At 23.8% G+C, this 24,814-nt stretch overlaps 1 protein-coding gene across 5 annotated transcripts in view; it reads left to right on the top strand.

Annotated features, from left to right (window-relative positions):
* The window catches only part of LOC122715570 (probable cytochrome P450 6a14), a 181,083-nt gene extending 158,668 nt beyond the window's left edge, over positions 1 to 22,415 (top strand). For 2 of the 5 annotated variants that reach the window (XM_043937851.1, XM_043937850.1), the window contains exons 6-10: positions 18,926 to 19,107; positions 19,587 to 20,112; positions 21,296 to 21,517; positions 21,788 to 22,039; positions 22,155 to 22,415. In XM_043937851.1, the coding sequence (XP_043793786.1) occupies positions 18,926 to 19,107; positions 19,587 to 20,112; positions 21,296 to 21,517; positions 21,788 to 22,039; positions 22,155 to 22,324 (1,352 nt within the window). In that variant the 3' untranslated portion in view covers positions 22,325 to 22,415. Of the gene's footprint in view, positions 1 to 18,414; positions 18,487 to 18,728; positions 19,108 to 19,586; positions 20,113 to 21,295; positions 21,518 to 21,787; positions 22,048 to 22,154 lie in introns of those variants that run through there. The other 3 variants (XM_043937853.1, XM_043937852.1, XM_043937854.1) reach the window with 3 other exon arrangements.
* Positions 22,416 to 24,814: the final 2,399 nt, after the last annotated feature.

The raw sequence follows: 24,814 nt of genomic DNA on the forward strand, positions 1-24,814 counted from the left end.
ATCTAATTACATTGAAAATATTTAATTGTACTGAAAATTGAAAATTAAAATTCAAAATCAAATTTTTTTTATTGCACATTATTCTACTCATCACAAAGATAAAAAGTCTCAAAAAGAAAACCAATTCATTAAAGAAAACGAATTAACTGATCGAATTTAACTGTTCCAAAAAAAGTAAATTTTAAAAAGAATTCTTGAAATTTTTAAATATTTAAATCCAATTTTTTTTTCATATGTTTATGTTTATTTATTTATTTAAGATATATTATTTAAGAATTATTTAAGAATTATTTATTTATTTAAGATTTACTTATATAAGAAAATAAGAAAGTATTTGATTAGAATTATTGAATTATTAATTTATTACAGAAAATTGCAGATTAATTTGTGAAAAATATCAGAATACAGAAATAATGAAATAATGGAAAATCTCGCAAAGAAAAAATTTGCGCAAAAGAAGTTTGACAATTATCTATCTAGGAGAAATTTCTCATATTGATATTTTTTTTTGTACGCTAAAATCGCATTTCTTTCTTTTTCAATTAATAAGTTTTCTATTATTAATTATTGTGTATCCTATTATTAATAAATTAATTAAATTAGTATTAAAATATATTAAATAATTAACATAATTAAGATATTATTAAACTTGATTGATAAAATAAATATGGATTGAATTTAATACTGTTGTTATGTAACAGATGTTTAATTAAAAATCTGGAGATCGGAAATAAAAATTATGCAAAAAATGGAAATTACTTTTTTGTTCAACTAAGATTGAAGACAAAAAAAGAATCTAAGCATAAAGACTGAATTATTTTATCAAAATAAGTGCTTTAATGCATTAAAAAGAAATCTATCGATTAAGATATAAACAATCAGCTTACATACAAGAATCATATATTGTTAACCTGATGTTTTATCTTTATTCTTTTTTATAAATGTTAATTAATAATATGAGATAAAATATTTTTATCAATTTGTTTTCACATACAAGATAAATATCGATTTTTGGATAAAAAATAAAATTTGAATTTTTATATTTCAAGCAATTGTTACGAAACAATAATTATAGTCCCAGATATTAGAACGAAAAAATCTGCAATTAAAAACAAAATATATCAATTTTATAAACAAATTAGTCCATTCGAACAAATATGAAACATGAAACATTCAATCAAGGCTATTTTCTTCATACAATAGTAAACTTCTAGTCAGTTTTTAAATAACATTTTTCTAAACAATATGCTCTTTATAAACTTCAACATAGAAGATACTATAGAGTAAATAATAGAAATAAGGTAAATAAGAGAAATTCTATTCACTTTTGATTCGCTTTCGATCTGATTGGAAAAATGTAACAACAGATATTGATTCATCTATTAAATCCAATTAAAGATTCTATTCTAACGCGAGCAATATTTCCTAATCAATCATTGGAAACATACATTTTAAATACGTACTTTCGCGTAATACATCAATTAGCAAAAAGCAAATAATTTCTCCGGAAGATTGAGAAATTGCACGAAAATATTTATATCGATGATATGTTAACGCATAACACATATGAAATATCTACGATAATAGACGAAATCAAGAAGATTTTAATTCAACAATGGATGACAAACAATAAATCATTAATTACTTTATTGCACAATAAAATAGTCACTACGCACTTATGATTAGATTTAAACAAAATGATTAAAAACTCTTAATATATATTGAATTAAACAATTCAAGCATATTCCATTAGAGAATTATTTCGATGAATCAAAATTACAAAACCGTAGTATCCTCTCCAAAATGGTGATACTGTCTAATCTTCTTAGCATATTCCGATCAATCATCATTAATATAAAATTATTGATACAAATATATGAAAATTGCAGTTAGACTGAATCAATATCTGCTGATATATATATTGTCTGGATTAACTCCTGATAGCAATTATGATTATTGCATAATCTCAAAATCATTCAACAATTTTTTAACGAAATTTCGTCTTCATTCAATTTCATACTTTTTGTTATCAATTGACAAAAGAACATCATCACATATCTGATTTCATGTCGATGAAACATCTTTTACGTTCGATAAAATTCTGTTTTGATCTGACTCTACGATCACTTTACATTGATTCAATTCAGTACCACATGTACTTAAAATTTTTATCTCGCATTATATAGCTGACATACAATCCATATAACTGACTGATGAGTAAGCAATATGTATGGCGATATATGGATCCAGCGACAATCTAGCCGATTTAATATCAAGTGGAATGCAAATTCATGACTTCATCGAGAACAATCTATACCATTATCATGGTTATCATGATATATAATTATCATGATTAGATTACAAAAAGCAATCTTCTAATTAAAATTCTTGCATACCTGTATGATTAAACTTGGTTTGAAAAATTCTTCTTCTTCCAAAGATATATGATAATTGATGTCGGCTGTGCATCTCCGGGGCAATGACGCCGCTTCTTTCGGAGTGATACTCCCATATCGATTTGACCCGCCTAATGTTTAATAATGTTATATTTCATTACTTCGTGAAGAGAAGTAACGTAGGCAACGTAGATATTTTGCCGTTCTTGGGTTTAAAAAAACCTTGCTCTGGGCTATTAGGCAATACGAAATACCCCTCTGGACGACGATTCGTTTAGTTAGTGATGGGCGCAGCAATCCAACGGGGATTACGAAGAGGTAGAACTATCGACTTTCGTCTAATATTGGTTTTCACCATTAAATCCTACCGCATCAATACTTAAGTCTGCTACTATGCGATCGGGGTTGGGCTCTTGGGATTTTCGCGTTCACTCACTTCAAGTTCTGCGACGAGCGAGATGCCCATTTCTGTTGTTCTTGTTACGGAGGATCTTACCTGCTGCTTCATTAAATTCCCCATAAATGACGCGCCTACAGAGTACTCGTGGCGGCCACATTATCTTCTTTTCCGCGCATTTTTCTCGCAGTTGTAGCTGCTCCTGCTTGAACAACCTGCAGTCCAATAAAACGTGTTCTGGAGTCTCTCGCTCCATATTGCAAGCGCATGCCGTGGATTTTTGCAGCCTGTGTCGCTCGAGCTTGTTCGTCGAAGTCTCCATGACCTGTAAGAAACTGTGTTATATCGCTACTCGCAAACTGGTGTCGAAGTGTATGCCCAGATATTTGACGCTCTCATTAATACCTAGTGTTCTTGCAAGTTTATTGTTTGGGGCCTCCTCGAATCAAATGCGCCCTTTAGCAAAATCATTTTGGTCTTCTGCGCCGAGAGAGTGAGTTTCTCCTCTACGCACTACTTCTTGATTATCCCTATGGCAACCTGGCCAGCTGTTTCGATCCGGATAACTATTCCTGGTGATTAGCATCAAGAGATCATTCGTATATGCAACCGCATGCCTCTCCGGTCAAGAATGAGGAATCGAAGACCAGATTTCAAAAATTTGAACTCAATATGGATCTCTGCAGACAAATCTTTCGTGGCGCGCTTCGAAATATCTTCATGCCGACGAGACTTACTGTTCGTCCTCGCAGGTAATCGGCTATCAGGAAGAACAGATTTCTCAGGTAGTCTCTATCCCGTAAGCGATGGAGTATACTTGGCCACTATATGCTCAAATGCTCCTTTGATGTCGAAGAGGATAGCGAGGATATACTTGTCTATTGACGCTCGTCATTTCCTTCATTATCAGGATCGCATTCGTTTCCTCTTCGGAATCTGAATTGGTTCGCGGCTGCGAATTGGCAGTCCAAGAACAGGTCTAAGCCTTTCTTCTAAGCCGGCCAACAGTTTTTTCAAGCACTTCCCGATCACCGAAAGAAGGCAGATCGGTCGGTATGAAGCCGGATCCGATTTATCAGCACTCTTTAACAAGACGCGGACCTTCCTTCCAGATCCCAGAGAAGGAACTGTAGGCACGCGTTAAAAAGGTCGCTCAGCTTCTTATGGATTACGGCGTGGGAGGTTTTAAGAATCTTAATCTCGATTCAGGATTTTTCTATTTCTCATTACGCGTCGGATTTCCACCTTATCGAAGGGCGGCGCATCGTTTTCCTTTTCCTTTGTCCTGCCATCTCTTCGGCGTTGCCATTACAATCTCCGACCTTTCTGCCGCAAAGTTTCTAAATCGCATTCCATAGGTCACGGTTGCCCTCCGCAGTGACGAATCGTTATCAACTCTTTCGCTTATCTTTTTCGATCGCCGCTTTGTATGTTCGGCGGAGGTTCAGGTACGTGATCCTTTTTCTTTCCCTAGTTCGGGGCTCCATCTATAATGTCTTTATCGCGATGTACATTCTCCTTTTGCGCAGGGTCAAAGATTCCATCCACTATATCACCGATTTTATATGCGCCTTCTTTGTCTTTATTACATAATTGCATGCCTCAATGACGCTATCCTGCAGGGCGCGGAAATCTCAGCGTTCAGATGTCTCTAGTTTTGCAATTTCAGGAGATGTTTCCGGAACTTTCCTAGTCTGCTATTCTTATGTTGTATCTGGGAAATTGCGGTTGATATTACTGGTTGTATTGCTGATCGTCTTGTAATGCCATACATATCTGTATAGCATTATGATTGCTGATTGTCCATTTCTCCATGAAATTCTCTGATGAGTTTCAGGACGTTTCACGATGCAAGAGTTATATTGATCGAGACACCTAAATGCGAGCGAAAGATTGGGATTCTCGGCTCGTTCAGTACCATGAAGTCGAGACTCGCTAGCGCTAGCTTGATCTCGCCACATGCTTGACTGCAATGCCAGAAGGGTGATCTCATGTTCGCGTCGGCCGATATTATTATTTTCTCTCCGGAGAGAGTGGACATGATTCGTTCTATTTTTCGGAAATATAACTCCACATTTTCAGAACATTAAAAGTAAATGCTAATCAGATCCGGCCGAAGATCCCGATTACCTCCACTCATATGCAGTCATCATGCCAACTTGGTGATCGTGATCATTGGATTTCGTACCGCTATTTCGGACCGCGGTGTTGAGTTTGCCTCCAAAAACCACAAGCACACGCTGCCCAAACTCGATGAATTTTCCTTGGCTCTTGCATGAATAAAATATCGATGTTTTTCTCATCCATGATCCGCGCAATCTCGAGGGTGACGCACTGCGATCTCTGCATGTTTAGCTCGGCCAGACGTAGTTTGCGTCCGTTCTTAAAGCTTTTATTGGCCATAATCCTTAGTAGAACCTGATTCAACGGAGCCTCGTATAAAAAAAATTACGCACGACCGTTTCTCTTGCAATTATGGCTGGATTCTTGATTTTGTTCGGATAATTTTTGAAGGCGTACCCTTTTTCTGCGCAATGTCCGTAGATTTCCTTTACGTTCCGGTAGTATATCCGAAATTTTGACATTTATAACACTTCGCCATCAGTCCTGGGTCCTGCAATAGATATATTGCTCCAATTAATATAGAGTCTCTTCATCTTGATAAGAATATTTCGTACCTCTTTTGATGTTTCTAGTACTCAATTATATCCTTTTTCTTGTTGCCAATTTTGAAGGCCAATTTTATTTATTGACGAAACTTATTTTTGTTCGTTTCTACATTCTACTCGATAAGAGATCTCATTAATCCCTCATCGTCTGATTTGGGGATATCGTAGATTATTACACGTGCATTCTTTTTCGCCAAGGCGCTGATTACGAAAATTCACTTGGAGGAGCTCGATATTTCTTAATGAAGAAAGGTAACTACAGTCACTGGAGAAGCTTATATTTTATCAAAAATAAATCAGAGACATCACAATGTCTAAAGGATTTTTTTAAGAAGATTGATAAGCATTTAGAAAAAAGCATTTAGAAAAACGAATCAAGATCCTCAGATCGGATAACAATCTTGAGTTCGCCAATAAAGAAATTGAAGAACTAACACATCGATATGGCATTAGGTATCAGAAAACAGTACCATTTATTCCGGAATAGAACGGTTGCGCCGAACGGGAAAACAAAAAGTATTTGATTTAGCGAGAACGTCGTTACATGCAGGAAAATTGTCAATCAAAATATGGACTGAAGCAATTAATTACACTGTTTACATTTTAAATAAAACCGGAACCAGTGGGCAGAAAGGAGTAACACCTATTGAACTGTGGCTCAAGAAGAGACCGAATATTTTGAGCTTCAGAACCTTCGGAAAAGAAATATACTTTCATATCCCTAAAGAGAAGAGACGAAAATGGGACATTAAAGTCGAAAAAGGCGTTTTTGTCAGATATGATGAAAACACAAAAAGAATCCGGATCTAGCTTCCTGAAAGAAGACAAGTTAAAATACAAATAAAATATAAAGTAAAATAGGGATGTAAAATTCACAGATCAGTATTACGAAATTAATTCAAATGAAGAATGGAAATTAGAGTAAAATACCATAATTTTTGAACATCAGAAAGATGACAACCAAAATAAATGTCAAATCGAAAACCGTTATTCAGTCGGAAAACAACGAGCAAGTAAATTCAGATGAAGAATCAAACGATCCAGAAAACAAAAATCAATACGAATAATTGTATCAATATGAATAAATGTTTGAGAAACAGAAATAAAATACGCCGATGAGACAGGCTCACATACGGAAACACTATAATCACAGATCATGAACCAGAAAACTATGAGGATGCGATCACATATAGCAACGCAATCAAATGGAAAGAAGTCATGGATGACGAAATTGAGAAATGGAGAAAAACTCTTGGAGAAAAATTCAAACATGGACATTAGTAAATCCGCCATCAGGTCATCAAGTCATAGATAATTGATGCACTTACAAACTGAAAATAAATAGCGATGGAAACATAACGATTAAGGCAAGACTTGTTGCTAAAGGTTTCAAACAAAGTGCTGGAATTGACGTCATGAAACGTTTAGCCTTGTTTTAATAAGGACTATCTATCACAGCCTCGAACAAAATGTACCTACAGCAATTTGACATCAAGACGGCTTTTTTTCACGAAGAAATCGACGAGGTCATCTATATGCAATAACCGAAGAGATACGAGGATGGAACTGATCGTGTTTGCAAGTTGAATCGTAGTTTATATGGTCTAAAATAGGCATTAAGATGTTGGAATCATCGTTTTACTACTGGTATTGAAGAAGCATAGTTTCACTTTCATCAGCCCAGACTATTGCGTATTTACAAATGGGACCAACTGATTCTAGCGATCCATATCGATGATGAACTAATTAGTGTAATGAACTAATTATCCATAAAAAAAGTTGTTAGCTGAACTCCGTAAGGAATTTAAAGTAACATCCAATGAAATAAATATCTGGGATTACAGATTGAGCGACTGGCAGATGGTTTCATATTTTTGCATTAGGAGGTTTACATCAAGAAAATTTTGCAACGATTTCAGATGAAAAATGCTAACGCAGTAGTAATCCCAGTAGACCAAAACCATCAACTGTGCGTGGAGGCGCATAAAAGTGGTTACAAGAAAAAAATCAGAATTCCTATATCGATAAACGGTAGGAAGTTTAATGTATTTGTCAGTGGGCACTAGACTAGACATTACATTTGTAGTAAACAAAGCCAATATTTGGAAAAACCTAACAAAATTCATTGGAATGCAGTAAAGAGAATTTTCAACTATCTAAAGAGAACAACAAAATATTCATTTTTCAAATGAACAGAATAATCATATTAAAGCATTCAGCGATGCAGGTTATGCTGGAGACATTGAAACCAGGAAATCTACTACTTTTGTTTTAAAACCGTGATTTTGCAAAATAGCTTGAGGGTCAACATGACAACACAACGAATAGTAGTTCTATCGATTACTGAACCCGAATACATAGCAAACTGTGAAAAAGATCATATGAATGAAAAGTCTGATTAATGATCTAGCTATGTTCAACGACTATCTTACAACGACTCTTTATATGGATAACTTGAACGCAATCAAGTTTATTAAAAATCCAGAATTTCATCGAAGAAGTAAGCACATTGACGTACGCTATTATTTTATACGATAAATAAATATAAATTCAACGAATGAATTTCTTCTGCAACATATAGCATCGGATCAGCAGGCAGACCTATTAATAAAACCCCTGAGAAGAACAGTATTTGAGATACAAAGAAATTGACTGAATATCAAGAATATCGAAGACATGATCGGTATATAGAATTATGATACTCAAACATAATAAACATACATACACTAAACAAATTTCAGTTCACTTTTAGTGGAAGTATTATAGAATTTAAAGTTCACTGAAATTTTATATGTGGTTTCATTATTGAATATTGCCAGCAACGTCACTATTTCATAGTTGATATCTATTTGTTTTTCTTCGATACACATACTTCAAATGTTTTGTAAATAGATACGCGCAATCATGCATTAAATATATTCATTCAGCTAAACTCGTAAATTTTTTATTTTATTTATTGTTTTTATTGTCCAGTCAACAATTATTATTGTTATTATACTATATTGTTATTGCTATAGTATAATAATTTATAATGATTAAATTAATTTTCATAATTTAAACGAAACTTGCAGTCAATTTATCTGTCTATTTAATGACTAATGATTTTTTCGATCGTATGCCTTACTTAACTCGAAAAAATATTTATTTATATAAGAAAAAATCCATCTTTAAAAGGTTTTCATATCTTCAAGTATATGTTGTCATCTCTATCCATGCGTACAGATTTTTAAAATTTCTCATTGTCATTGTATATGTCTTATTTTAAAGTTAAGATTTTGCTCTTTATAATGATACCAAAAAGAATATTAAACTCTGCTAAACTGCTTCTTTTTAAAATTAAGATTGAAAATAAAAAATATTAAATAATATATAATTCCAAAAATATCAATAATATTAAAATTTATATCGAAATATAAAATAAATATAAATATATTTAATATCGAAATTTGGTGCAATATAAATACATATCTAGTACATTTCAATCAAAAATTAATGAAATTAAAAAAAATAGCAAAATTAAATAATAATAATTTTATTTTTTAATTTTTTTATTTTTTAATTTGGAGATTTATTATTTTAAAACTATATAATTATAATAATAATTAAAAAATATGAAAAAAATTATACTATACTATAAACTAAATGTTTAATTAATTATCTGTATAAGAATTTTTTTATTTTATTTTATTTTGAGGGTATAAAAAGAGATTTTTTTCTGCTTTTGAGAAGCAAATACCCTATATACGTCTCGTTGATAACCTATTTTTTTTCTCAAGTAACGCAAACTATTAGTTACTATTTAAAACATAAAGAACATATAAAAATTGTATAATTGTATAATATTGAATGTATTACATCCATATTTTGCCAATTTTGCTAGATTATATGTGCGGAAAAATAATCTGTCTCGTCAAAGTATTGTCTTCATCCAGTAATAATTCTTGCTTTAACGTATATATAGTTTGGAATTTATTTTGTATATAATTTAAAATATTTTTAATTTTAAATTATTCATCCGACTTATCGTGCATTAAATCATTATTACAAAAACGCTATATTTACTATATTTATATAAATCGGTTACGATTCATTATTTTCGAAAAAATTGAGATTTCTATACATAAAAGGATTAATCAATAATCATATCTTTATGTATCTATTCATCAGAATAATTAAATCTATAATTTTTCATTTCTCTTAAAATCACATCAATTTATTTTATTGATTTCGTATTTAAAAAATTGATTTTTTTAAATACAATATAGCAATATTAATTTCTGTTACAAATAATTCAAATAAATCATCATCAAGAAACTATTGCACTATTTCTAATACATTTTCTCGATCATGCTGTAGTATTTAAATTCTCGCTTATATGATTCTAATACAAATTCTATATTATTCTCCGATCAATTATGGACACGACTAACAATAATGTTTTCATCCATATCACAGTCAGAATTAAATTCGAATTGCTTAAAAGTATTCGATAATTATTTTTACAAATAGAAATAATATTATCATTGTCGCTAAACTAATTATTACATATGTCAAAATTACAATTTTTAGAACAATTTGATGCTGTATCCATATACAATTCATTCAAGTCATACATTTTATTATTATAATCTAATATTTTTAACGATATTTTTTTTATACTTTATAAAACTTTATAAAACTTTTAATTTAGTTTCAATTGGAAACTATGATTTTTTTCGTTAACTTTAATTGAATTTATTTAATATATTTTATTGAAAATTATGTTTTATAAAACTAAAAAAAAATAAAGATAAATTGCAAACAACTTCAATTCAAAACTAATTAAGAAAAGAAAAAGTAACAAGACAAACAAGATGAAGGCCACACATTGCTAAAGAAAAAGTGAGAAATCTTGAAATTTGATTGATATTAACTGTAATATCTTATTAAATAAATTAATTGTTAGTGAGTAATTAAATTATCAATCAATAATAAGATTTGAAAATTTTCTTAATGTCAACAGGAAATTGTTACAGATTTAACGTATAATGTATAAAGTCAAATTTATTTATAAAAAAAAATATCTGATAAATTGCAAACAACTTCAATTCAAAACTAATTAAGAAAAAAAAAAGTAAACAAGATAAAGATCACACATTGCTAAAGAAAAAGTAAGAAATCTTATTTGATTGATTGTATTATTTTTCAAAGAGATGTCCTCAACCTATTTCTTTATTTTCTCATGTTATATGTTTCAAACTTTTTCAAATTGTTATTGATAACTTTATCCAAAATTGCTTTTATTTTTGAATTTTCAATTTTATTTTAAATGACATCGCAATATATTTGAATGTACTCATCTTTAAGTAGATGTAAAAATTCAAATTTTTTTGAAAAATCTATGTATTAAGTTTAACTTTCTTTCCTCAAAGATTTTTTCAATTATAAATGAAAAATTGATTTACTTTATCTTAATGAAAAAAATATTATTAATTCTTATTAGTTAGAAAAAAGACATTATTAATTTATTATTAATTTTAAATTGAAATTAAAATTGATGAATATGTTATAAAATTTTGTAAATCCTCAATTTTTGGATATATCTCTGATTATAAAATTATTTTCACTATTTATTTATATTATATTAAAAAAAAGGAACAAGCTTTAAATATTATAATATATGATAAAACTCTACACTAACAAAAGTTTTATTTACTTATATATTGATTATATTTTATTTATTTTCTAATCCATAAGAATTTAAGAAATAATTAATTAAAAAAAATTTACTTATTCTGCTATTAGAATTGCTAGATTATTAAAATATTCTTGACTTTATGACGAACTATTCAAGAGTAGTTTTGCTTAAAAATAAATTATTTTTTAAATGCTTTATTTCTCTTTTTTTTTTTTAAATTTCATGCTTATTTTTCAATTGCCGCAATTCAAATTTATTTTTATCAATCCATATTATATTTTTTTCATAAAAGACAAATATTTCCTAGGTAACATATTTCCTAAAAAATAATTTTTTCTTATATCAACAATAATACAACGAATATTTAATATTTTAAATTAAAATATCAACTATAATACACTATCATAGACTTTTTCTTTATTAAATTAATAATGGATTGAGTAATTTTAAAGATTTTTGTAATACTTCTATATAATTCTTTGCCATCTAATATATATAGTTTTTAACTAATAAGACTAAAAGGCTTTATTTAAAGATTTTTCTTTTCTTATTTTTTTCTTGTATACATAAACAAAGCCAGTGTATAATCATTTTCCAAAAACATGGCAAATTTTTAAACATTTAAACATTTTTAAACATTTTTTAACAATTTTTTTAACAATTTTTAAACATTTTATATATATAGTATAAATAAATTGCTTCCATTCTTTTTTTTCTTTTATCTTCTTTCTTCTCTCACTAATTCATTTTTCTTAATTTTGCCAATCTGAAAGTGTATAATCATTTTTCAAAAACATAAAAAATAATTTTTAAACATATATATATATATATATAAATCATGAATAATCTTCTTTTTTTGGAGAAATTTATCTAATAAATACTTTTATCTATTATCTGTATGTAAATATATTTGATATCATTCAGATCAGTTTTTATACTTCTTATACTTAAGATATAATTTTTGACAAAATAAGAATAAGAAAAAATATTTTGACTTACCTGGAAATTTAATGATGATTGATTTACATACTTTTAAATAAATTAATTCTTCTGGATAATCTTTTTTTTCCGATAAATGAGATGAAATAATTATACATCTGTAGTACACTTCAAAAAATTAGAATCCAGTAGAATATAATAATAAGTCTCAAAATGTTGAAAAATTTTCTATTAATTCTAATATCTCTTATTATTTCTTTATTATTCTTTGATTTATAATTACGTAAAAAAATTCTCATCTATATATGAATAAATGATTTTCTTATATATTTTAATTTCTATATAAGAATGAATTATACCATATGGAATTTTTGTAATTGTTATATAATTTCATAAAGAGTAACAAAATTGAAAAATATAAATATTATTATCTATTTCACTTGCATATATTTATAGAAAATTCAAATTACAAAAGGATAATAGTAAAATAGAATATATACAAAAACATTCAAATTGATTCACTCTCAATTAGCTATTTATAATATTATTTATAATATTATTTAATAAAATCTTCTAAATATAGTTCTAAATAAAACATTTTATAATAAAAATAGCTTTTGCAAAACTTTTTTTTCATCTAATTTTCAGATTTTTAGTAATTTAAAGTATAAGTATACAGAAAATAAAAAATAAAATTTTTTTTTAGATATATTATCTTCATATTATTATTTTCATATTATCTTCATATATTATATTATCTTTTATATTATCTTCATATAAATTTTTGATTTATATTACAACAATTATAATCTTAATTATATAATTTTTATTGAAATATTAATTTTCGTAAAAACTTTAATATAACTATTATTATAGCTTTTTAGATTCTTCATTTTTCTCTTTAATTTTTCTCTTTTAATTTTTAATTCATTGATGATATCAGATTTTTCTGTATTTTATTTTGGATATTATTAAGATATTAACATTAAGATGACCTAGTTTATTATGTCACTGTTATAATAAATTTTTTAAAAATATATTATAATGAATAAAATTATAACTTCTGAAAAATATTTTAAAAAATTCCATATAACTGATATTTTCTCACATATAGTTTATAATCTATAATCCTATTGAAAAATTTTTTTTTAATTTTAATATTTATAGTATTATATATTTTTGTTTTAATTTTGATATTTATAGTATTATATATTGGTATTAATTATGTATTATTATATATTTGAATACTAATAATACTGGTTATATTATTTTCAATAATTGATCATTAGTCACTTTCATTATATTTATCAATATATATTTATTTATAAATTTATCACTAGTCATTTTTACTACACGATCATTATATATGATTTATTTTCAAGAATAATTGTTGACTGTAGATATATATTAATAATAAAATTAATTATCCAAATATTTTTCATTTGTGTTATCTATTCTAATGCTATTCTAATACATCACACTTATATGCAATCATTCTATTTCCTTTTTTCTTTTCTTGTTTTTGTTTGTCTGTTATTTTTTTCTACATTAATGATAACTCAATTTTGAAAACATAAAATTGCTTTCTTGTAGACTTTTTTTACTTTAAGTAATTAATCAGATTCACACAAAGCAATTAATGAACTTAATAATATTATCACAAATATAATTTACTTGATTTTTCATTCCAATCTTTTATGTTTTTTTTCTGATTTTTTATAGCAATATGTTTTATCTTTGAAATTCATACATAAAACATACTATATTTTCATTAAATAAAAATTCATATAATCGAACTTTGTAAGTTTTTTTTCTTTATTTTTAGAAATCAGACTGTTAATGAATTCGAAAAACATTTTTTTTTTTAAAGGAACTTCTTTACGTAATCACATGTGTAACACATAATATTTTATATAATATTTATTTATATATTTATATTTTATTATATTATATTTATATATTATATATATATTATATTTTATTATATTATATTTATATTTTATTTTATTATTTATATAATATTTTATTTCTAATAAAAATTATGACAGTTATTATGAGAATTTAAATATAAAATATAAGTTATTGTTTTATTTTAAAACATTAAAAATTGTTGAATTTTTTTTGTATATTTTAATAATTTTTAACGAATAAAATTTTTAAAAAATATTAATTTAAGTTCAAGAATGTATAGTTTAATGTTGATTTGATAATGTTAGTGTTTTTTAAATACTATTATAATGCTAGTGCTATTTATAGTTAGTGCTTTAGTGCTATTTATAGTTACTAAATTACTAGGATTATCTAATTGGTCTGCAAATGGAGTTATAAAAGCCATATTATTAATTTGTATTCATAATCTTATTGGTTTATATAGGCAGGCGGAAAAATATTTAAAAATATCACAATCAAACAGTGAATTTTTTGCATTTTAATTTTTTTTAATAATTTAAATATATTCATTATTTAATTATTTTATTAAAAATAACATTAATATAATATAATATAATAAATAATAAAATATATGAATAATATATATATATATATAATAAATAAATTTAATTATTATTAATTATTAAAAATTAAGAAAAATAGAATTAAATAGGATACAATAAAATGCATATTAAAAAATATACGCATATATATATATTATAAGCATTTAGTTCAATTTGATTTATCATTGTTTAAATAGTCGTTATTCATATTATACATATAGCCTTTGCAAACTTCGCTTGGATGAATTATTAATGCAAATCAATACGGTGTTCTAGTAATCTCTCAATTAAGTTTATATAAATTTACATATGAATAATTTTTTAACAAATAAATCTTAAAATTAATATTTTAATTTAAAAATTAATATTTTTTCATATTAATATTCTACTCATCAAAAGATATTAAACAGTACAAAAAAGTAATAATTTTTCCAAAGTAAGTTCCAAAGTAAATTTTAGCAATAAAATATAAGTGATTGTATATTGCTTGATATTATAGTAACTAAATATTATATTCAATAAATACATATACATATACATATGTCTGTTTTGTTCCAGATACATTGAATAACTCAAGAAAGAAAAATTAAAGATATGAAAAAATATTCAGAAAAAAGTTATTTGATATGAGTAAAATTTAATTGATAATAATTTTTAATAAATATAATTAAATTTTTTTATAAATTACTTTAATAAATCATGACTTATTATTTTTGAAAACATTAATATTTCTTCAAATATATAAATGTTTTAATTAAATATGTTATAATTAATCAATAATCATTAATATATAGAGTATTCCAAAAATGTGAGAAGATCATAGATATAATAGAGATAATAATAGAGATAATTTCAGACAATATTTTTCTTTTGTAAAAACTTATTTTGAAATCGTAACAAAACATATATATATAGTATTAATTTAACATATATTTAACATATACATGGTATTAATTTAAAAAAATTTATATTATTAATGTATATAAATAAAATTTTTTTATTTTATATAAATATAAATTTATATTAATTAATTAATTAAAAATCTGAAAAATATTTTTAATGTAATGTTTCCGTTATCGCATTAGTATGAAAAATTGCATTATAAATATTAAAACAATTTCAATGATGCATTATAGAAACTTATAACTTTATACAACAGTTTATTCTATATTAAATGACTTAAATTATCATTTTTAAGAAACATATTTAAAAAAACAACGATTATCATGTATAATTTAAAAAATATACATCAATATTTGATCACATTATATATAGCGAATCTAGAAGTTGCAAATAAATATTATTGTAATAATATAATAAATATAAAATAAGTTATTGTAATATCAATAATTTAAAAAAATAACTTTGAAAAAGAATTTGAAAAATTACAATTTTAATATTAAAAATATCGTATCAAAAGTTAAAAATATTATTTTAAATTTTATTAAATTTTATTTTATATTGTTTGTTATATTATTTTCTTTTTTGCTTGGCTAATGAAAAGAAAGAATCTATTCTTTCCATAATAGTATTGTATACTTGATAACATATCTTGATAATGTATTTTGATAACGTATAAACGTATAAACCGATGTTTACCGAGATGTTTTGAAGATTTATCGAAATAAAAATAAAAAATGAATTCAGATTTTCGTTTCTTTAACTAATTTTGTTCGTGAATAAACAAAATGTAAATTATATGTTATAGTTCTCTATCTATTGAAAATAATTAATAAGATTTTCAATTATTTTCTATTATGTCTTTTCATGAATGGAATTTTTCAAATTTGTCAAATTTTCTTGAAATGATAATTATTGGAGGAAAAGATAATGAATTATTTGAACAAAAGATAATGAATTATTATATGAATTACAGCATATATAGAATACTACGGTATTATATTATAATAAATTTCATTTTATATTTGATACATCGTTTTTGATATGTATGTCATAGTAAATGCAACAAAAAATTCCTTTTTAAAAATATTTACTTGTCTTTTAATAAAGCGATAAATTTTAAAATAGATAAATTTTAAATTGGATATTTTTACATAATCTAAAAACTTGATGAATGAATTCTAAAAATCACAATTTTAATTTTAGCAATGTATGAGATCTAAAATATATATTGATACTCACATACAAATTTTTTCTAGAAATTATTTAAAATTTCTAATGTAAGTCTTGTAAAACTTAACAAGGCTTTCAATAATTCTAATAGAGAATTTATAATAATAAATTATTATTTTTTTTAATAGAATGAATATTTATATTTATGGTCCTTCAAATATCAAGACAAAATATTTTCTAATAACATTTTACTTGTATGTGTTAAAAATTATTATTACATATATGTAATATACATAACAAATAACCATTGAATAATTTCAAATTTCAACGATATAAAAAAATTTCAATTTTGTTATATTACTATAAAATATTAAAAAAAGTAATTAATCGATTAATTGATTTCGAATATTCTGATTTCGCATGTTCTGAAATATCTCGAAAAACAATAAATTTCCTATATGGTTGCTTACAACAAAATTTTTTAATATTTTGAAAAAATATAATTTTAGAAATATAACGACAAAATTGTTGTCATTTATCATTCATCATCTAAATATTCAATTACATACTTTATAAATATTGTAAACGAATTATTTATAACGAAATATTAACTACACTGTATTTTAGTTTGATATGAGATTGCGTATATGTATGTCATCGCATTGTAAATATTAAATACATACATACAATGATGACTTCTTTGTTGTAAAATACATCTTATCTAAATTTCTTAACGCATTCTAAATCACGTGAAAAATATTTTAATTTGAAAACTGCTGCGTCATATATTTATAGACAAATATTTTTTAAAATAAAGTCCTTAATTGATTTTTCAAAAAGAATCAGCATACTCTTTAAAACATGATAATTTTCGTAAAATTGGATTTAATGGCTTCAATTTTAAAAAGTTAGACAAATTAAATTATTAATTATTATATATATTTATTAAATTATATATAAAAGAAAAAATTAAAAAAATTGTTATTTTTTTTATAGTCAGAATTGCGAAGATTATTATAATAAAAATCATTCTTTTATCTGAATTTTGTATAAAAATACATTTTATAAATTTATATCAATATATATGTGTAAAATTTCAGTGAAACGTTACTATATTAACATTACTATGAGCTATGAACAATTAAAAATAATAAAAATTGTAGTTTTTCATTTTTGATCTAAAAACTAAAAATTTTTATATCTTCATATCTGTCGCTTGTTTTTACATGAACAAAGTGATATAGTATATTATATAACTTGTATAATTAATTATAAATTTTTCAAATCTGTTTTCTAAATTTTTATTATAGATTTAAATAAAAAAGTTGTAAAAAACAATTTTTATTATTCTTAGCGATCTTAATAAATTGCAATTTTTTTGCACTTTATAAACTTTTAATAAACTAATTTTTCTAATTTCTTAACACAATTTAATTCAATTTCTCAACAATTTATTAAATTTAATTTTAAAATGTCTAAATTTAAAAAAAATAAAATATGTGTATTAATATTTTTTGAAACATTTTATATTATATTTTATACTTACTGAAATCAACTCATTGACTCAAATATGATGATATATTATAATTAGAAAAAAAATTATTTATATCTTTTATCATGGTTATCCTAATGTGCTGTATATATATATATTCATATTATCGTAATATTCAAAAATTGAATTTTAATGATAATAAATTTAAGTTCTTATCACAAGTGTTTAGTATATAAAGTTCGTTTGAAGATTAATACGATTCAGTATATGTACTTTCTTTAAACGAGATATGTCTCTGAATAGAAAACAATTATATCTTTAACTTGTTTTTCAATGCATAAAATATATACGGTAATTTATTCTAAAATAAAAAAGTTTTAGTTTTAGTAATTTAAAAATTTTTAAAAATTAAAAAAAATAATGCAAATTATATTTTATTTCTTATAATATTTCTATTTCTATTTCTTATAAAATTTATATTTATTCATATAAAATATTATTTCAAATCCTTATAATAATACTTTCAATAATAACATAAAATAAAATTGTTTAATTTAGCTAATTTTTAATTAAACATTATTTATAATTAATAGGTATCAAATTAATTCTTTATATTATATGATATATAAAAAAAAAATGTATATTAGTCTGGAAATTCTTTGTGGAATAATAATAGCACTTATCGTGTTCTACTATTATTTAATAATTAATAACAATTTTTGGAAAAATCGTGAAATATCTGGACCTAAACCTGTGATCGGCTTTGGCAATATGTTGAGCATAATTTTAGGAAAGGAATCAACTTCACAATTTCTCACAAGAATATACAATGAATATAAGAACGAGCCTATGATTGGAATATTTTCAAAAAATAATCCTGCTTTAATTATTAAAGATCCTGATCTCATAAAAACCGTTTTAATTAAAGATTTTCACAAATTCGCAAATCGAGGATTATTTCCAGTTAATTCAGTAAGTATAAAGATAAAAAATAATTATATTTGCATGACTTTAGATGACTTTTATGAAGATAATAATAAATAAATAAAATGATATTATACATTTTATAATTCCATATCATATTTGACAAGTTGATAAAATGTGTCATTCTGATTTTTTATTTTAATTTAAATAAATATATTTTTAAATTCATTCTTTATTTATTATTATGACTCATTTGATTTTTTATTTTTATAAATTTATTTTATATTTCTTTAAATAAATTCTATATATAATTTTTACAAATTCTATAATCTAAATGAACGAATATTCAAATATCCAATATATTTTTAATTTTAATTAGATTTCAACAACTTGTTAACTAGGTTAACAAGTATTAAAATAAATAAAAATGAATTAAAATATGAAATACATAATAGACAATAAAAAATTATATGTTTCAAATAAATTAAATATTAATAATAATTATTTAATATATGCAATAATTATAGAGAGAACCACTCTCCCAGAACCTCTTCGGCCTAGAAGCAGAAAGATGGCGGCCATTAAGAATACATTTTTCACCAATATTTACTACTAGTAAACTTAAAGGACTTTGTTCCTTAATTCTCGAATGTTCTGAACAACTCGAAAAGTATATGGATATTTTAATAAAAAAAAGAGAACCTCTCGATGTTCGAGAAATTGCTGCTAGATTTACTACTGATGTTATTGGAAGTTGTGCTTTTGGAATAGAGATGAATTCATTATCGGAAAAGGAGAGTGAATTTCGTCGTCTTGGAAAAGGACTTTTCACTCCAACTTTCCGAAGAATAGTGAAAACTAGGATAAGAAATTTAATACCATGGCTGTACAATTTCTTTCTTCGTATATTGCCATGGGACGAAATCACGAAAAAGATCGTGAAATTGACGAGTGAAACAATAGAATACAGAAAGAAGAACAATATCGTTAGATCTGATTTTATCAATATACTTTTAGATCTTAAAAGACATCCTGAAAAGATTGCTGAGATTGGTTAGTATAGTTTAAACGTTGGTATTAACGTTGGTATTGGAATTTAAATTTTAAAAGAAACGATGTTGCTCACTTGCTTCTAAAGAATTTATTGCATATTAAAAATCTTTTCACATTGTTCAATTTTTATCATCCGATTTTCATAATCTAATTTGAATGTTGACGATCATCAATTGGTATAATACTCATTTTTTCGGTTATTATCATACTATGTGTAACATAATAAACAAAAAAAAATAATAAATAAATAAATCATTGCATAATGCAAAACAAAAATCAAAGATATGAAAAGATTTTAATAAATTAATCTTTAGATTGCATGTATAAAAAAAGGGGAAGAGGAAATAAAGTTATTTTAATTTTTTTCGAGTAAACAATTATTAATATTTTATTCAAATCTTGTAATTCTTAAATTAATACGTTAGTCTTTTCAACACAACATCGTATTTCTTATAAATTAAGTGACTATTACAAGATTAATTTCTACTTTTAATGATTATTATGATGCGAAATAGAATTATATTATATAAATTTTTTTTTATCATAATTATAATAACATATATGCCAGTAATACAATAAGTCTTTTTTATTTCAATAAAATTTTATCGTAAAATCACTTTTTATTCTAATAATATTTTATAAACAAATAGAAAATACATTTATATTGAATAATAATATTCTATATCGTTTCATTTATAAATGATATGACATAAAACATATCTTACATAGAACAATATTACAGACATTATTATTTATTGACACATTGATCTATCATAAACTGTGTTTCATAAAGATTTATTAATACTATCTAATAAGATAGTTTCATAAAAGCAATAGGATAAGTAATATTTACTCTACTTTATCGACTATGTATAATTTGATAAAGATCATAAATAATAATATTATATAAATTTTATAAACTTTATGATAAAATTAAATTTGAAAATATTTTTCATATTTTATGAGAGACATAAATATATCCAAAAATATTAATTGAGATATAAATACAATTGTGTTGAAAGAATTAATATTAAAAATAAACTTGGACAATATTTTTATATAATATATTGTACAAATTATCTACAAATATTATCTCGCATATTTATTTAAGAATCGTTACTAAAAGTTTTCAACGCCTTAATGCGATATCAATTTTTCTTTTTCTTTTTTTTTTTTTTTTTAGAATTAACGAACGATCTATTAAGCGCTCAAACTTTTGTTTTCTTTGGGGCTGGTTTCGAGACTTCTTCAACGACAATTAGCAATGCTCTTTACGAGTTAGCTTTGAATCATGATATTCAGAATAAGTTGCGGGAGGAAATTAAAGAATTTGAAAAGAAAAATGACGGAAAATGGACATATGAAAACATAAAAGAAATGCAATATTTAGAAAAAATTTTTCAAGGTGAGTATTACAATAATATATCGAAATATAACATTTAATATATTTCAGTTTCTAATTCTCAAATGAAAGTTTAAATTTTTAAATTGTTAAATTTAATATGCAGAATTATTGAAAATTTCATTTACATTTCAATTTCATTATCTTCATATAATGATATATTTAGATTATTGGTTTAAATTTTGCATAATTGTTGAAAGTTTCATTTACATTTCATTATTTTTATGTAATAATTTATTTTGATGCTAATTTTAATTTTGATCATATTTGCAGAAACTCTAAGAAAATATCCAGTTGTGCCATTTTTGAACAGAGAGTTAATAAATGATTATACTTTTGAAAATAGTAAAATAATAATTCCCAAAGGTTTAAAAATTTGGATACCCGTTTATGGCATTCATCACGATCCAGATATTTATCCAAATCCAGAAAAGTTTGATCCGGAAAGATTTTCAGAAGATAAGATAAAAAAAAGACATCCTATGCATTATTTACCATTTGGACATGGACCAAGAAATTGTATTGGTACATATGTAATAAAAACTTGAAATAGATAATCAAAAAATAATATGGAATGAATAATGAAATTAATAATAATTAGAATTTTGTATTTTTAGTGTTAATTAGAATTTTGTTCCAGGTGCACGATTTGGAACATACCAAACAAAGATTGGATTAATAAAAATTATTCATAAGTATAAAGTCGAAATTTGCGATAAAACATTAATTCCTTATAAATTTAATCCGTATACACATTTTTTGATGCCTTTAACGGGTTTATATTTGATGATAACTGAGATAGAGAATTAACATCTTTTTTTTAAATTTAGATTTTATTATTTAATGTATTAATGTTTAATATGTTATAAAATGTATTATTTATATTATTGTTATTAATTTATATTAATAGTAACAAAAAATATTTAATGATATATACATTTAATGATAATAATAATATATTTAATAATAATATATAAATAAAACAGATTTTATATAAGATTACATATATTATATATAATATGTATTAATACTATATATTATATTATAGTATTAATATATATTTATAACATTAGTATTACAGTATATATTTAGACTTATGATTTATTAACAATTTATTGTTAAAAATATTGTACATTTTTATTTCTTTTTCTAAGAATTTTCTTCTCTTATTGCTTTTTTCAAAACTTGTAAAATCTATTTCATAAGAATATACATTATAATGATGGAATTGACATATAATTGACATATAATTTAATAGATTAATTATAAATTATTTCATTATTATCGATAAAACGTATTAATATCGATAAAACGTAATATTTTATTTTCTGTACTTATAATTCAAAAAAAAATTCAATAAACGATTTAGTTATGTGACGATAAATAAATGTTTGTAAGATTATTAAACTTTATCTTTATCATCGAATATTCTTCTAAAAAATATACGTTTCTGATTAATATAAAATTTAAAATTTTAAGAGGAAAGGAAGAGAAAGAGAAAAGTAAATATAAAATTTCAGATCTTTTTTTCTATATAATACATTGCATTCTATCTATAGAAAAGTAAGAAGTACAACTATGAATCGTCAAATATGATTGTTGTAATAATTTATTTAACGTAATTATGATACATCTCTCACAACTCTCACAAGTTTCGAGAAATATATTATTAAATTATTTGAATATTTTTTGCACATATATTATTTACAATTATTACAATATTATCTTGGATAAATTATATTTTATTTTTTTATCAAAATGTATATCATTTTTGATACATTTATAATAATATCTTTTTGCTATTATTCCCTTTATTTTTTCAATATTATTTATTATATAATATAATTTATTATATTTATATTATTTTTGCAATCTGTTACGTTTGAATTCTTATTATCTAATTGATTTTGAATCAATTCATTGAATAATTCTTGTAAGAAAATCATCTATTTATTCACTATTTCAATTTGGATTTATTATTATAAATAATTATAAATTGTAATAATAATAATTATAAATATAATAATAAATATAATCAAATATCTTTTGTATTGTATAAGATACATTAATATTCTTTTTTATTTATTTTTTATCATATATCATATACCATATATAAAAAAATCAATTTTTTTCAGGAATTTGAATTGAAGTTAAAAGTGAAAATAAATAATTCTTTGAAAATTTTTTGCTATTGAATGAAAATATCATTTTTTTCAAATTTTTTAAATAAAAGAGTTCAAAAATCCTTTCCTTTTCAAGTCTTTGTAAAGTTAAAATTAATATTTTTTTATGCTGATAGTCCTGTATAGCAAGCAAGTTTACATTAAAATTCAATATTTTGATCATTAAAAGTAAAACAAGTAAAAAAAAAGTTATTTAAAATAATAATTTTATTAGCAATTATATATATAAGATCTATTTTAATCAATTTAATATCATTATCTATAGATTAAAATATAATTTTAACATAATTTAAAATAAGATGATCACTTTAAAGAAATATATTTCTTGAAGTTAAATGAAGTCAAATGAAGTTAACCGATTTTATTTGAAAACACTATGCATACTAGAGCCATTATTATTATATTATATCATTGATTATTTGATTCATAATATGTCTATGTAAACAGCATTCAATGTGTCAATTATCTTTAGAGAGAAAATTCAATATATTATACTGAAATTTTTTTATTATCTTGTTAATAAATTAATAAATATCCAAGGAAATTTTGAATCTAAAATCTATTCCTTCTTTTTCCAAGTAATGTAAATTTAACGTTAATCAGACACGTATGTTTTTCAATGTAATTAATTCAAATACAATCTTGTCATATTGCGAATCGATTATACCAAAAAAAAATATTTTTTATTAAATCTTAATATCTACATAAAAATGCTTAACCTTGATATCATAATTTGCTATTTTTTTGACGCCAATTACAAAATAAATTTTGTAGATATAAATTAAAAATTAGTAGATACAAATTAATTACAAAACTATAGCAAATTTCTGTAGTATTTAAATTAGTTTTTTAAATATTTTTAATTTAAAAATATTTTTTAGGAATATACACAATATGATTATTATTAATTTTTTTATTACAATATACATATATTGTATAATATATTTATAATTCTTAATTTGGCATAACTATAGCAAGTTTTATGTTATATGTATGTATAATTTTCTTATTTCACGCTGTTTTTGTTTTTCAAAATCTTTTATTAATTATTTTATTTAATAGAAACTGTGTATTTGCAGTCCAAATGATGTCTTGCTTCACTTTGCCATGAGATAAT

This window comes from Apis laboriosa, unplaced genomic scaffold, assembly GCF_014066325.1.
Source record: "Apis laboriosa isolate Shangri-la unplaced genomic scaffold, ASM1406632v1 scaffold38_cov145, whole genome shotgun sequence".
NCBI lineage: Eukaryota > Metazoa > Arthropoda > Insecta > Hymenoptera > Apidae > Apis > Apis laboriosa.